The following is a 15,251-nucleotide window of genomic DNA, read 5'->3' on the forward strand; positions in this document are numbered from 1 at the left end:
ATAAAACATATTTTTAGGGGCGCCTGGGTGGCGCAGTCGGTTAAGCGTCCGACTTCAGCCAGGTCACGATCTCGCGGTCCGTGAGTTCGAGCCCCGCGTCGGGCTCTGGGCTGATGGCTCACAGCCTGGAGCCTGTTTCCGATTCTGTGTCTCCCTCTCTCTCTGCCCCTCCCCCGTTCATGCTCTGTCTCTCTCTGTCCCAAAAAAAAATAAATTAAAACGTTGAAAAAAAAATTAAAAAAAAAACAAAACAAAAAAAAAAAAAAAAACAAAACATATTTTTAAAGTTGTCCAAGCCTGGTTACATGTGTCATGAATTCAGAAAATCAAACTTCTGATGTCGAAGGACCTGAGCTTCACATCTAAATTTTTTTAAAGAATTTAGCTATTCTTTAAATACCTGTACAGTAGAGCCACTTTAGTTTTACCCATTTTGAGATGCCAAAAATAGAATTAAATGCCAGGAATAATGAGTGGCTAAGTCTACAGAGATGGGAGATACTTTATTGGAGGCTTTAGAAAGGTTATAGTGGGCCTTAAAATATCCTCTTGATCCTTATAGAAATAGAAATGGTCATTTCTTAAAAAGGTTTGGAATTAAGTAAATCCACTGAGAAAGTGCATTTTTTTTTAACTTTCAGGTAAGTATCCCATACATATTTCCCACATTGTCAAGCAATAGTAAATATGAACTTCGTCCAGCCATTGGTACAAAAATCTTCAAGTAGTTAACATGTAATTTATTCTTCTAAGTATTTAACATTACCTGATAATATATTTGTTTCTTTGATTGATTATTGCCTGCATCTCCCACTACGAGATAGGCTCCATGAGACTAGAGATTTTGTATTTCTTACTTATTCTCAATGTCTAGAATACTTCCAGGAACTGACAATATTTTTTGAATAAGTTAAACTTCTCATGTAGAACTTTGGAGTGACTTTTTTTTCTTGAAGGACATACTTGGGTTATATATCCTTAATATTTCAGATTGGCAAGAAAAGACCCTTTAAGGTCATCTAAGCATTGCCCACCATTCTCAGTGGATGGACAGCCAGATATTTCTTGCATATACAGAAATCGGGGAAACTTCTCTTTAGTGAACATGAATATTTTAATATGAAGGTTTAACCACAAAATTAACATCATTATTAATAAATATTATGTTTTGCTTCGTATCTTACCCCAAATTGCCTGTGATAAATATGAATGGACAGCCAATTTAAGTACTTATTGAACTTTATTAATTTCTACATTCAAGGTTATAAAGGCAAAGAGTTTTTGCTTAATCCAAAAGCCCTGAATAAAATATAACTTGGAAACACTTTAAATTTTTAAAGTTAGCCCTTTTCTTCTCTCTTCTCCCTATGTAAACTCTACCTTCTTTGTAAAATTACAAACTTAAAAAATAATAATAATTAAATAAATAAGAAAGTATATTTTTTATTACCACCAGTGTTAAATTACCATTGCCTAAGCATCAAAAAAGTATCACAAATATTTGTAATTTTAGGTTTTACTATCATTCTTTACAGAAGTTTCGAAGAAACTACCTCAGCATATTTTAAACTTGCACATTTTTCTATACTGTTCTCTTTCATAGCCTGGATTATAACTTTATTAGGTATTTATTTACAATTGTTGTTGCTTTTCTAAGATCTGTCTCTCCCTCTAGACTTTAGGCTTCATGTATTAGGGATCTTCATCGGTTATTGCAGTAGTAATTTCTGAGTGTCTACTGGAAACCCTGTCATAGAGTAGGTGTTAATAAACACTTGTTAAATGAATGAATGCTGAATTGCTGAAAAATGTGTGAACTACTTTTTCAGGTTCACTAAATTCTTTCACAAGTTACTAAGTCACCATTCCTAATCAAAGAACCTGAATGAGCCTAAACTACTTTTACAGGTTAACTCTAGAATTATAAAGTAAATAGTAGTAGAATATATCTATGTGTGGTTATGGAAAGTTGAAAGTGTATATAAGATTATAATTGTAAATGAAATATACGCTTTCTCACATAGGTCTGTGTATATAAATATATATATATATATATATATACGGATAAAAGATGATATATGTAATATACATATGTATAAAAGGGGATATATGACCCACGTGCATATATGTATACTAATGGATATATTTAGAAAGTAATAATAGATGCCATTCTATTTTAATTTCTTTTGTTTAGAATTTCCATTACTGAAATAAAATTATTTAAAAATATTATAGATATATGCACATAAGAACCTGAAAAGTATGTTGAGAAATTAGATATGATAAATGGAAAAATTCCTTACAAAAAACAAAAAGTAAGCATACAATAATGACAATGAGTAACTAAGAAATAGGTAAGCTCCAAAACCTACTGATCTAAAATGTATCACATGTGGAGTGGTTGAATCACGTTCAATGATAAACATGTATTCTTAATTTTCTCAATATATATCCTCCTTTTTATCAATTTATTAGTTGTTTTACCTTTCATTAATCACTTATCACAGTTGACCTTTCGTTTGTGAGATAGTATAACAGAATGGCAAACTTGAAGTCAGACAAGAAGTTGACTTCTGTCTTTGTCATTTATTAACTGTGTAATTTAGAAGTAATTTTCCTCAATGAAATGTCTTTCTTCAATGGTAAAATAGTAATGTTAATAGTTCCTACATTATAAGTAGGCAAAGTGTTTAGTGTTCAATTAAATGTAGATATTATTAGAACTATTACTATTATTATTATTTACACTTAATTTTATGGGAAGCTTTTCTCGTGCTACATCTAAAGTGTTCATGATTTGCAAACGTGTATGTAATGGTCACCTATGAGACATTTAAATGCATATGGTGGAAATGTGAGTACAACTGAACAACTGTGTGCTCTCCTTGACAAACTTGCAACTAAGCCATTTAATTATGCGATTAAATTAAAGCAATTACAATTACATAAAATTTAACATATGCATTATTTTATTGTGGAAATGCTCAGAAAATTTGGGAATATCTGTATTACTTTACATTGTAACTCTCTTCATAAGTTCATGTTCTGCTTTTCCTAATATGTTAGGTTTCTTAGATAGCTGTTGACTTTTAACACCCAGCATGGTATTAAGTACTAAATTGTTTGTTCATTTATCATAAAAATATTGGCAGGACTGTGATTTTCAAATACACTTATTTTTCTTACTGTACTTTGCAAAAGTGATATTGGCTTCATAATTTTTCATAAAGTGTTTGCCTAACAATTATAACAAAAATACTAACCTCAGTTGAATCATCTGGTTTTGAAATGGAATGATTCCGAAAACGATCGAAATTCCCAAAACTGCTGCTGCGCTATAAAATAGGAAAGAGAAAGGAAAGGGCATTTAGGATTTGTGACTTTCGCTGATAAAATTGCTAAATATATTAGATTATGGTTCAATAAGTGTCAGTATAGTGCAATGATCGGATTAAAAAAACTTTCTCTCTGGAATATCTAAAGGCACTGAAGGTATAACTATTATTAATATTATAATATTTACGGTTGATTAAATGCCTTCATATGTTTTATGACATAGTGTTAAGCACCTTGGAGAAAATCTATTAAATTATTTTCAATTGATAGTGTTACTTCTGCTCTTGGGAATGGCAGCTGAAGAATCTAAGAATTCTAAGCTGAGCCTTCTTTTTTTTTTTTTAATTTTTTTTTTTCAACGTTTATTTATTTTTGGGACAGAGAGAGACAGAGCATGAACAGGGGAGGGGCAGGGAGAGGGAGACACAGAATCGGAAACAGGCTCCAGGCTCCGAGCCATCAGCCCAGAGCCCGACGCGGGGCTCGAACTCACGGACCGCGAGATCGTGACCTGAGCTGAAGTCGGACGCCTAACCGACTGAGCCACCCAGGCGCCCCTAAGCTGAGCCTTCTTGAAGTGAGTCAACCACAAACTTATTTCCATGAGGGAATGGCAAGAATTGAGAACTAACCAACTAATAAATATATAACAACTAAACAAACAAACACAGACATCTAAGTAGATCCATCAGTATGCCTCATAAAGATCATATTTGTCAAAAAGCCAAAACTGAACACAAATACATTTATCACTGATAACTTGATCATTTGAGACTCTCCACTTGGTGTCAGAAAGAGAAGGCATACACAGAGACCTGTTCATAAATTGAGAGCAGCGTTTAGGCGTACACAGTCTAAGGCTGGGAGTAAAACAGACTTTGTCCACATTTAACATGGAATAAAATGAGACCTCTGGGGAAATTTCATTCACTGGTTTTGACAAAAAGCTCAACATGTTAATAGAAGACTTGTTCCCTTGGATACTTTTTGCCTACAAAACTAAATTTTTATTCTCATGTATGTAACTCATTCTAGGCAGGTAATTATAAATAATCCCTGATATGTTACAAAGTAAATTATTATCCTAAATACATGTTCAACAATCTTTAGGGTCATTGAGTCAAAACACTGATGTGTCTTTACTGCCTGTTTACTTTTATCCATTGTTTGGAATGGTGGCTATCTGATATTATGCCCTTTATGTACCAATAAATCCTCAGAATATGTTCTATACAGAGAACTTAACTTCATTCCAATCTTATGATATTTTCAAAACAAGCTGGTGGTATTGCAAAGCAACCTGGTGATTTGAAAAGTTAACAATGGGCGTCTGTAATTGATAAAACCTTGTATTGTCTTTTCAGAAGTCACAGCCCAGATTAGTTCAAGTCAGTTTCAAAGGCTCTTCATTCTTCCACGCACTCTTAGACTTATGTTTCCCCACCAGCTATCTTTGAAACTCCCTGTTTCCCTTTTAAATGAGCTGAAAATAAAAAGATCCTGACGTGTGACAAGGGGTTAGCTTGATAGACAGTGTGATACATAATACCGCTCGGAGGATGCTGGCTGTGTTAGACACAATTAACGCCTTTTGCTGACTCGCCACCCCTGCTGAACCAGCCCTTCGGCTTGTGGAGAGAAGAGAGAAAGACAAGGGCTGAGACTGAGAACCACACTGGAAAATACGAAGTCTTCTCATGCAGGGCTGACTAACCTAGAATGACTTCCCGAGCATTAATCACTTCAACCTGCCTAGTAGGCATTTCCATGAGGCTATCACTGCCCAGAGATCACGAAAGGGAATTGAATGTATTGTCCTGCTTATAAACAATCTGAACACAGGGAAATCTGTTACTCTTATATACTTGAAACATTCTGATGGCCTATTGGAGCCTATGCCTGGGGCAATTTTGTAGCCTGCATCCAGCCTGTGTCCTGCCTATTAAATATTAATGAGGGTTACAGCATGATTTCCACCACTGGATAATGGGTCCTGTTGCCCAGGAGGGCACAGAACAGGCTCACTTCAGCATTTCTCAACACTATCTTCTGCCATTAAGTAATCAATAGTCACCACCTTTTAAAATTAATTCTCCCCTCATTATATCAATAAAGAGAAGCAGATTTAGAAGTAGTGGCTTAAGAAGTCTCTAGACTATTACTTTGGGTTTTGTCAGTCATCTCATTGTGAATCACTCGACAGCTTTAAGCCAGAGGAGTATAATATCAATCCACGATAAGACACCGTTAAGAAGCGAATCAAAGCATTTAAAATGCTGTTTTAAAATTTTCATTATTCTCTAGTCTAAAAGTTAGTGACTTTCTGAGGTGGTTTCATAATGTATAGGTTACGGCTTATGATGAAAGGGCTAATGCCTACTATGAGGTATGCACAACGAACAAATTTATAATTTGTCCTATTAAGTTTCTAACAAAAAGGTGAATCATGTGGAAGCAAGCTGGCTTCCCAGATAATAGTCCTTGATAAATGAGAATGTATTTGAATATCAATAATTTTGCATTATAATCATAATGGATTAGCTTAGCAAATATTATCTTGTGACAGAAGCTCCCATCAAGACAGAGCCGTTATATAAACGAATAGCTATCAATGGGAACAGTAACTTAAATAAAACTGCAATTCATGTTTCAGATAAGTCTTTGTTTCTGTTGACATTAGATAATATTTAGTTTTAATTCCACTCTTTATTTATGCAATTTTTCCTTCTGCAATTAGATATGCATTTGTAAAATGGCACAACATTTATGGAGGGTAATTTGGCAAAACTAACAAAATGACATATATATTTGCCCTTTGACCCAGGAATTCCATATATCAGAGTATACCAGAGATACTCTTAGCTATAAACTGATTTACACATCCGCATTCATTGTAAAATTTCTATATTATAAAAAAGCTGTAAACCCTAATGTTCATCAAGATAGGTTGAATAATTTATGGTAAATCCAAACAATAAAACAATGCAACTGTAGAAAGTTAAAATGTATCTCTTTATACTGCTATGGAATGATCTCCAGGATATAGTGTAAGTGAAAAAAGCCAAATGTATGTAGAGAAAAATGTACGTAGCAGGCTGCCACTTATCTAAGGATTTAAATATATGCTTAAGTTTTAATACAGGCAAATACATATTTTCTTTCTTAGAGAAATGGGGCAAAATGAATATACCTTGTTTTGTAGATTTGACTTTAAAACTATGTAACTTTTACATATTTTTAGCAGAAGTAAATAAAATAAAATAAAAACAATCCTGAGGTGGGGGGGGGGGCACCTGGGTGGCTCAGTCAGTTAAGTGTCAGACTCTTGATTTTAGGTCAGGTTGTGATCTCATAGTTCCTATGAGTTCAAGCCCCTCATCAGGCTCTGCACTGGCGGTACGGAGCCTGCTTGGGATTCTGTCTCCCTCTCTCTCTCTGCCCCTCCCCTACTTGTGTTCTCTCTCTCTCTCTCTTTATCTCTCTCTTTCAAAAATAAGTGAAAAAGGGGCGCCTGGGTGGCACAGTCGGTTAAGCGTCCAACTTCAGCCAGGTCACGATCTCGCGGTCCGGGAGTTCGAGCCCCGCGTCAGGCTCTGGGCGGATGGCTCAGAGCCTGGAGCTTGTTTCCGATTCTGTGTCTTCCTCTCTCTCTGCCCCTCCCCCGTTCATGCTCTGTCTCTCTCTGTCCCAAAAATAAATAAAAAACGTTGAAAAAAAATTAAAAAAAAAAAGTGAATAAACATAAAAACAAAAACAAAAACAAAATTTTGCCTGGGTGACTCAGTCCTTTGAACATCTGACTCGATTTTGGCTCAGGTCATGATGTCACGAATGGGCTCCCCTCTAACAATGTGGAAACTGCTTAGGATTCTCTCTCTCCTTCTCTCTCTGCCCTTCTGCTCACACGCATGCTCTCCCTCTCTCTCTCTCACACACAAAATAAGTAAACTTTCAAAAGATCAAATAAAAAATAAAAACAATCCCTAAAAATTTCAAATAAAAATGAAACAAATGAACCTAATTGTATGTTGAATTGGTGGCTTAGAGAGAATTCTTTTAAGTGATTTTTAAGAACAGTAATTTGTCCAAAGAAAAGAAAACAATGACAAATGAAATGTTAACCCATTTTCAGTAATCATATTGTTATTAATACTATCAGTATATATAAATAGATATGTTGAGGGACAATGAAAATAAGTAATGATGTTAATGACATTTGCAATTAAGATTCTCAGTCAAAATTCTCATAGTGATCATAGCATAAAACAATAAGCTTTCAAAGCCTACTATAGCTAAGTCAAAACAACACAGGGGCCATTCTAAAGATATTCTCACTGCGATAGATTGTATCCAAAGATGGGATAATTTTCGTATCAATGGGAATAATAAGTGAATATTGAAATATATCAAAGTTCATGAGTTCATAATGATACCAAAAGAAAAAAAAAACAGTGGCCACATTTGGAAACATTACAGTTATATTATGAAAACTGGCAAATAAAGGGAAATACTTAAATATTTAATCTGCTTTTCATGTATGAAATATATTTCAGAGTAAATAGTTTATGAAAAAAGTTTATCTTTGTGTGTGTGTATTCTAGCTAATCAATTAAGAATGGTGAAATTATGGAATTACTGAAACCCCTGAGGAAATAATGGATCCCAGCAATAATACTCAATAGCTCCTAGAATTTCAAAAAGAAAGAACCAGAGTATGTGTTTCATAATAGTAGCACCTAATCCCACTAGTGAAGAACCTAGTAAATAAATAAACAAAAGCACTCACACCAAACTTCTGTATGTAACTACCAGATTACATAAAATACAGAGACAAGGGAGCATCTTAAATGACATCAAAAAGATGCAGTGAATCAGAAAAATCTAGACAATGAGAAAATCTACAGGACAAATAGCCTGGTTTCTTCAACTAATCGATAGAAAGAAGGAACACATTGATTAATAACCTCTAAGAATTGTATGATCAAATATAGCCCATGGATCTTGTTTAGATATAGATTAAATAAACTACTATAACAAAAACAGCCAGGATAAAACTGAGGACACTTTTTAAATAACTAGCTATTTGATGATATTGAGAAAATACTGTTATTTTTTAGTTGTAATTCAAGGTAACCTAGTGAGAATATGAAATGTATGAGAATATGAGAATAAAGTGTATGAGAATAAAGAAAAAATATGACTGGTCATTATTTAATGATTAACCAGGTGATAGATACATGAGGTAGATTGTAGTAACCTCTTTTTACATATTCTTGAAGCTTTCCCTAGGAAAATGTTAGGCTAAAAGAAAAAGAGAGAGAGAGATGCACCTATAAAATATCTAAAAAATAGTTTACAAAGAGTTAATCACGTGTGGGGGCAGAGAGGTTCATGGGAAACTGTACTTCCCTCTCAATTTTGCTGAAAATCTAAAATTACTCTACAAAATAGTCTTTTAAAAAAAGTTGATGGTCACATAACTTTCTAAGGAAACAATTTGTAAAAATATCATCAATATTTCTTAGCCCATAGTTGTTTGGAAGTATAGACATATTTAAGGAGAAAATAAAGTTTTGCTTTCCAAGTTTATTTTAGAACAACCAACTTTCTGACGTTGAGGCACGTTATTAGATTGACTTTTGAATACTATCTGCAATTACATGAAGCAGATTACTTTCTTCCACTTAGTCTACTTGGTTTCCACCTAAAAGGGCTGAGCAAGTGTCATTTGGTGTGTTTGAACATGTGTGTGTGTGTCCCTACCCATGCAATGAATAATATAAAAGAACTTAAGAGGATTCATTTTTTTTTTTTTTTAGTCAAAATTTTTCTCTAGTTTTGTTTAACAATTCTAATCATTACAGAATGTCATTACATGATATACAGCTGACAGGGTTCTTGGAAATGATCTAATCCTTCTCAGTGAGGAAACTTATGGGAACAAGAACTTGCAAAAATAAGTTCCTTCTTTTTCAATTCTTCACACTGATGTGCTCTCAACTATGACATTCCATTCTAAAGTTTTGATATTGTCTTCCATTTTCAAAGAAACTTGCTATCTAAACAGGGTGGAAATTTGGAAAGTTAGCTTGATAGAGCAAATGGAACTAAATAGAATTCTTAGAACAATGGCGAGCCTAAATTTATCAACATGAAGGACAACTGGCGGTGGCGGGGGGCAGGGGGGGGTCTCTTTTTGGAAATGTGAATCAACTTTTTGGCCAAGGCCAAGAGAACTTGACCCTTATTTTCATTTCTTAACCAGCCATCAACTTTCGGGGTATTTAAGTAAAATCTTATCTCCAGCCGTTTGGGTAAGGAACTGGTGGAAAAGTTTCACAGTCTATTTCAAAGAAAAAATTTGCATATCTGACTCAGACATCCGCAGTATTTTGAAATGTACTGGCAAATTAAAAATTACACACACTCTGCCAATGCGTTCTCACATCTTCTAAATACTGCACATAAAGCAATGGTTAGTAATATGCTCTTGAAGATCAGAATTGTTTCAGCATGCACTTGTGTGAATATTTTCCAATAATACTATGCTAAATCTCAATAAGCTTTTCAGCCTTTATCCAAAGGCATTCGAGGATTTGATTGTCCTAACTTAATTAAGGTGCTGAGATCTTTTGAAGAGTGCGAAACAAATTTAACTCACTTAGAATAACCTGTTAGGATTGCTTCAGTGTTAAATAATTACACTATCATGTGGTGCCAATGGAAGATGGTTGTGTGGAGTGTCAGGGGGCTGCAAACTAAAAGACTGCCTGAGCTGTGAAACATAACCTTCAACACTAACATTTTAACCTTGAGTAAAGGCCACCCAATGTTCAAACATATATCAATGCTCTAAATATTATTAATGTAGATCTGGGCTCTTGAAACAAAAGTTAGTTTACTTGATCTTTCTGGTTCAGTGTCTTTTCTGTCAACTGCAAAATATCTAAAGGAAATGCAGATTCTGACTCCGCTTTAGTGTTTTAAAGTTGTGTCAAAATTTCCATGTGAAGCTTCACTTTCAAAAGTCGATGTGCACCAGAGATGTTTTCTGCAAATTGAAACTGCCTTAAAGAAAATTACCCAAATGAAAGAAACTAGAATTAAAAAAAAATCAATGCAGAATGATCCATTACCTGTAAAATGGTTATTCATATCAGCCTATTTAATGTAACAAAACAAGTTTTGAGAGTAAAAAAGACTCAGATATTTAAAATTCTCAATTGTACCTCTGCATGATTTATTACTGTATGTTATGATTTACATTACATCCACAGATTGTAAGTCATGCTGCAGTTGTAAGAACTGAATGGAAATTAAGATAGTCTATTTTAGTTGAAAAGAGTTTTTAAAATAAATAACATCGATAGGTCTTAAATATCTTTTTTCAGGTAAAAAGCATAATGTGGCAAAAGTTCAGTCACGTGATATCACCAATTCTTACAAAATCCTGTAGAATAAAAAGGAGATGAAAAACTTTGTAAAATGTGACCATGATCAGACTACCCTGAACTGTTCAGCTTCTTGTTTTCCCTATTGTACAGCTTCTGCTTGGCTCGCTCACTCCTAGACTATTATATATAGTACACTGTCTATTCCTTCATTCTCTCTTTCTCCAACTACTAAACCCATTAACAAATACACTAAACGGTCCCTCTTGATCCTCCTGGAATTGTTTCATTATACCACTGCTTCCTTGAAATATTCAAGAATTTCTCCAGGGAACCCACATTCATAGCTGCTCTAGGCCGTAGTGGCTTCTCTGCCTGCCTTCGTGCTGGAAGGCAGGTGTACCAACCAAGGGCTCTTTCTGCTTGTATCCAGTTGCCCCTGAGGATCTGCTTTGATTTTGCCTTCTGAGCCATCTCCCTGCGCTCTTGGAAACCTGTATTTGCTCACTTTGGGAACTTTGGCCATATAATGGCCAATATACCACACATGCAGTCTTTCAGCCTCCACATCTGGTCAATTCTTTCTTGAAATCTCTGTTTTAGGCATTTATTTTCATTACTGCTGGTCAAATATGTGCTGATAGCCTCATTCCTGAGCCAACCCACTAACATTCAGCTTCTTAGTCCCCAAACTCTTGCTTTTCCAATCCTCTAACACCACACCATTGAACTAATTTTCCAAAAATACCTGTTCTTATCATTTGGTTCTTCTCAAAGTGTAAAGCTTACTCCATATTGTTATGATGGTTACTGAGAATTTGCTCCATGCCGAGAGATTTATCTACAGTTATCTCATTAAATAAACACAATGACCCTCTGAGCTCAGTATAGATTTCTCCAGTTTACAGATGAGCAAAACTGAGTCTCATAGGGTTTAAGTAGCTCTTCCTTAGGCGATAAAATAAAGCTCAAACTCAGCATGATGCACATCCATGGTTCCCCATGGTATCAGGTAATGGTAGTCAGTCTTATTCGGCAGAACTTCTGACAGTTCTTGCTGGTCGCTGTGGACACATTCACTTTTGCTTCTAAGCTGTCGCTTATGCTGTTTTTTGTTGTTTTTGTTGTTTTTCCAAGGAACGTTCTTCCTCTTTTTTTTTTTTTCCTCCCACTCTGATCCAGTCCATTCTTCAAGGGCAGGACCCAGGCCCATTTTCCCTATGAGATCACATGCCAATGCCTCCTCAGTTTAGCACGCAGTGGTTGTTCCTGCTCTACTATGGCTCTTAAGTGCTATATAATACCTCTGCAGAAAAGTCTTACTGCCGTGAGGCGTGGGAAAACCACAGCAGATAACATCCTACATTCCTCTTCAGGGTAAATGCCTCAAAGCCATATATTTCATGGTTAACACAAAAGCAAATTATAAGCTGGTCATGTTATAGTCACAGAAGATGATTTGCTGATGTTTAATTAAAGACTATAATTCAACATAAATATATTATGCAGTTCAACACAAATAAATTAAGTGGCTTCTATGGCTAAACTTTATAGTTGGGGTCAGGCTGTCTGCAGGAATAAGACAAGAATCTATCCTGGAGGAATTTACACTCTATTGGTGCCATCAACCAAATAACTTCAATCTGTAAGAGTTAAATAGAATCATATTCAAACGAATGGTATACAAATATAGAAGCAGTTCCTTAAAGCAGATTATATTTATTCACAAAATAAATGAACTTAATAATGTATAATAGATGTCAACCTGGAAACTTATATTCATCCACTAACGAATACTAATTGGCACCACTCAGTACATGAAAGGCATTTTGTACACATATGTCTATACCTATGTTATTTATAGTCAGTCTAAAGAAAGGCAAATTAAAATGATGAGAAATTTTTAAATTAGCTGAAATCAACACAATTTGAATTTGCCTCAAAAATTATTTACCCTGAGAGATTATGTGGTTGCTGACTGAGGGACTCTTTAAAAATCTCCAAATCCAAAGATGGTGATTGCTAAAATGATGACAAAGAAACAAAAAGGTGATGGGCCACACACTATATATTGAATGGAGCACTGGATAACAAAAGTGTGTCTAACATAATTATTTCCTGAACTCTTCAAGGGTTGTTTCTAGTGAACATAGTAATTTTGGTCATTATAAGTGTGTATTCGGTACAAGGATATTTCACTGGGATTTTTCCATTGTCTGGAAGGACTTTCTCTCAAAACCAAAATTGGCAATAAGTTTTCAATTCTTGCACCAGCACAGTTTGTTTAAAGCTTCACAAAAAGCTGTGTTGAGATGAGTGAGAAGAGTTCTGAAACCACGTTCAGGCTTAGAGTTAAAGAGATAAGGATTAACTGTGTCAACAATGGTTACAGAAGATACTATGTGTTTTAGGGAAGACAGTGGGGAGAGGGATAGGAATTATAGGTAATAACAAGTTTGATGTATTTACCATCCTTACTCTCAATAACTTTCCTGAGCATTTCTTATTACTAATTTTGTTTTCTAAGTACCTTGAAAGTGAGAAGGTGGTAACAGAGATAGATGATTTACATTTCCAGTTATAAAAATATGTATTATCTTTCCATAAATTTATAATTTGTTTTCTATTGTATGAATATTAGATTTTTTCTACTTACAACCAACTATTAAGTATTTTAACTGTTTGCACATAATTATCAGCCATTTTCATCCTATAACTAAACTCCAAAAACAAATAAATACCTGTGCAAAAAAATATATAAATAACTGTATAAATAATCTTCCTGTGTAGGATCTGGTTAACAAGAGAGGATAATAGTGAATATGAATATGATGGTGAAAGAAGGCAACAGTTATTTAGGAGAAGAATAATTAAAAAAAAATTTTTTTTTCAACGTTTATTTATTTTTGGGACAGAGAGAGACAGAGCATGAATGGGTGAGGGGCAGAGGGAGAGGGAGACACAGAATCGGAAACAGGCTCCAGGCTCTGAGCCATCAGGCCAGAGCCCGACGCGGGGCTCGAACTCACGGACCACGAGATCGTGACCTGGCTGAAGTCGGACGCTTAACCGACTGCGCCACCCAGGAGCCCCAAGAATAATTTTCAAGTACTAATCATACCAGGCCTTCCTAAATTGACCATAATCTTAAGTAGCAAAATTCTGGTTTTCTGAAAAAATACCTGATTCTTCTATTCTACTTTTTTTTTTTTAAAGTTTATTTATTTATTTTGAGAGAGAGAGAGAGAGAGAGAGAGAGAGTAGGGGCTTGAAGAGAGGGAGAGAGAATCCCAAGCAGGCTCCACACTGTCAGTGCAGAGCCCCACACGGAGCTTGAATTCACGAACTGTGAGACCATGACCTGAGCTGAAACCAAGAGTGGGCCATTTAACCGACTCTGCCACCCAGGTGCCCCTTCTATTTTACCTTTTAATGAAATTATATCATATGCATTTTGCATAGTTTCGTTAATCTAAAAGACAAACTATTAAAAATATAAAAGAGAAATTATGTCTTCATTTTTATCAAAGGGATTTAAAAAAGAATAAGAGTAACTTACTTAAACTGAGCATTCTCTTTCTGGATCTTAGACTTATTTTTTTTTTCTTTTCGATAATCAGAGAGAGGAAAAAAGTCTTGAAAGTGCTTCATTAGCTGACACATGGTGAAAGAATATACTTTTAAGTCTATTATGATACTTTTTAACAGACTTAATAGTTAAATTTTGACTAATCTTTAGGTTCCTGAACAATTTCCTACCATATTTACCAATCAGATGTTTATACCACTAAATTCGGTTACTCCAGTTTAAAAAATAAAATCATCACGAAGAAGCAAATACCCATTGTTTGGGAATAAAGGTTAAATAAAGGAATGCAAATTAAGTCAGGGAAACAGAATCCATTATAAACTTCCTCGTCAAATTTTCTGGAACAAAACCTGTTACTCTCATTCGTCTTCAATGTCCTCTGCATTCACGTGGCCTCTGGGTACATAATAACCTTTCTAAAGGTCTCCTCAAGGGATATTTTAGTCATGCAGTGATCTCCTTGAACACAAGTAATGACAAACAATAAGCTAATTCTCAAAAAGTTTTTTTTTAAGTCATTTTTACTACTTTTAAATGAGTGTGTTTGATGCATGATTTTGGTCCCCCTGATTAATGGTCACCGCCGGCCCAGCTTCTGGAGTTGTAATGTTTCCGCGAGCTTCCCTCCAGCAGAGCTCGACCATTAATCCAATGGCATATGTCAGCTCAGCAGAGCAAGGTCACTCTTCTGCTTCAAGGGGAACCTTTTTAGAAATAATAAAACTGACAGAAAGTTCTTTTTTGCATGCTTTATGCCACCTGAGGTTGAGTGCTGCAGTTAATATCATAAAGCTTATAAACATTCCCATCTCGGGCAGCACCCGCTGCCACTATGGTTAGGAATTTAAACGTTTTTTCCTTAGTAAGAACAGACATGTTTATGCGGGGCAAATATACAGTATGTAATCCCAAACAGGGAAAGAATGGGTGGGAAA

General features: G+C 35.0%; 1 protein-coding gene across 2 annotated transcripts in view; it reads right to left on the bottom strand.

Annotated features, from left to right (window-relative positions):
* The window catches only part of SAMSN1 (SAM domain, SH3 domain and nuclear localization signals 1), a 134,163-nt gene that overhangs the window by 25,101 nt on the left and 93,811 nt on the right, over window positions 1-15,251 (bottom strand). For both annotated transcript variants that reach the window (XM_047875377.1, XM_047875376.1), the window contains one exon: window positions 3,264-3,335. In XM_047875377.1, coding sequence (XP_047731333.1) covers window positions 3,264-3,335 — 72 coding nt within the window. The remainder of the gene's footprint in view (window positions 1-3,263; window positions 3,336-15,251) is intronic.

Source organism: Prionailurus viverrinus, chromosome C2 (genome assembly GCF_022837055.1).
Source record: "Prionailurus viverrinus isolate Anna chromosome C2, UM_Priviv_1.0, whole genome shotgun sequence".
Lineage (NCBI taxonomy): Eukaryota > Metazoa > Chordata > Mammalia > Carnivora > Felidae > Prionailurus > Prionailurus viverrinus.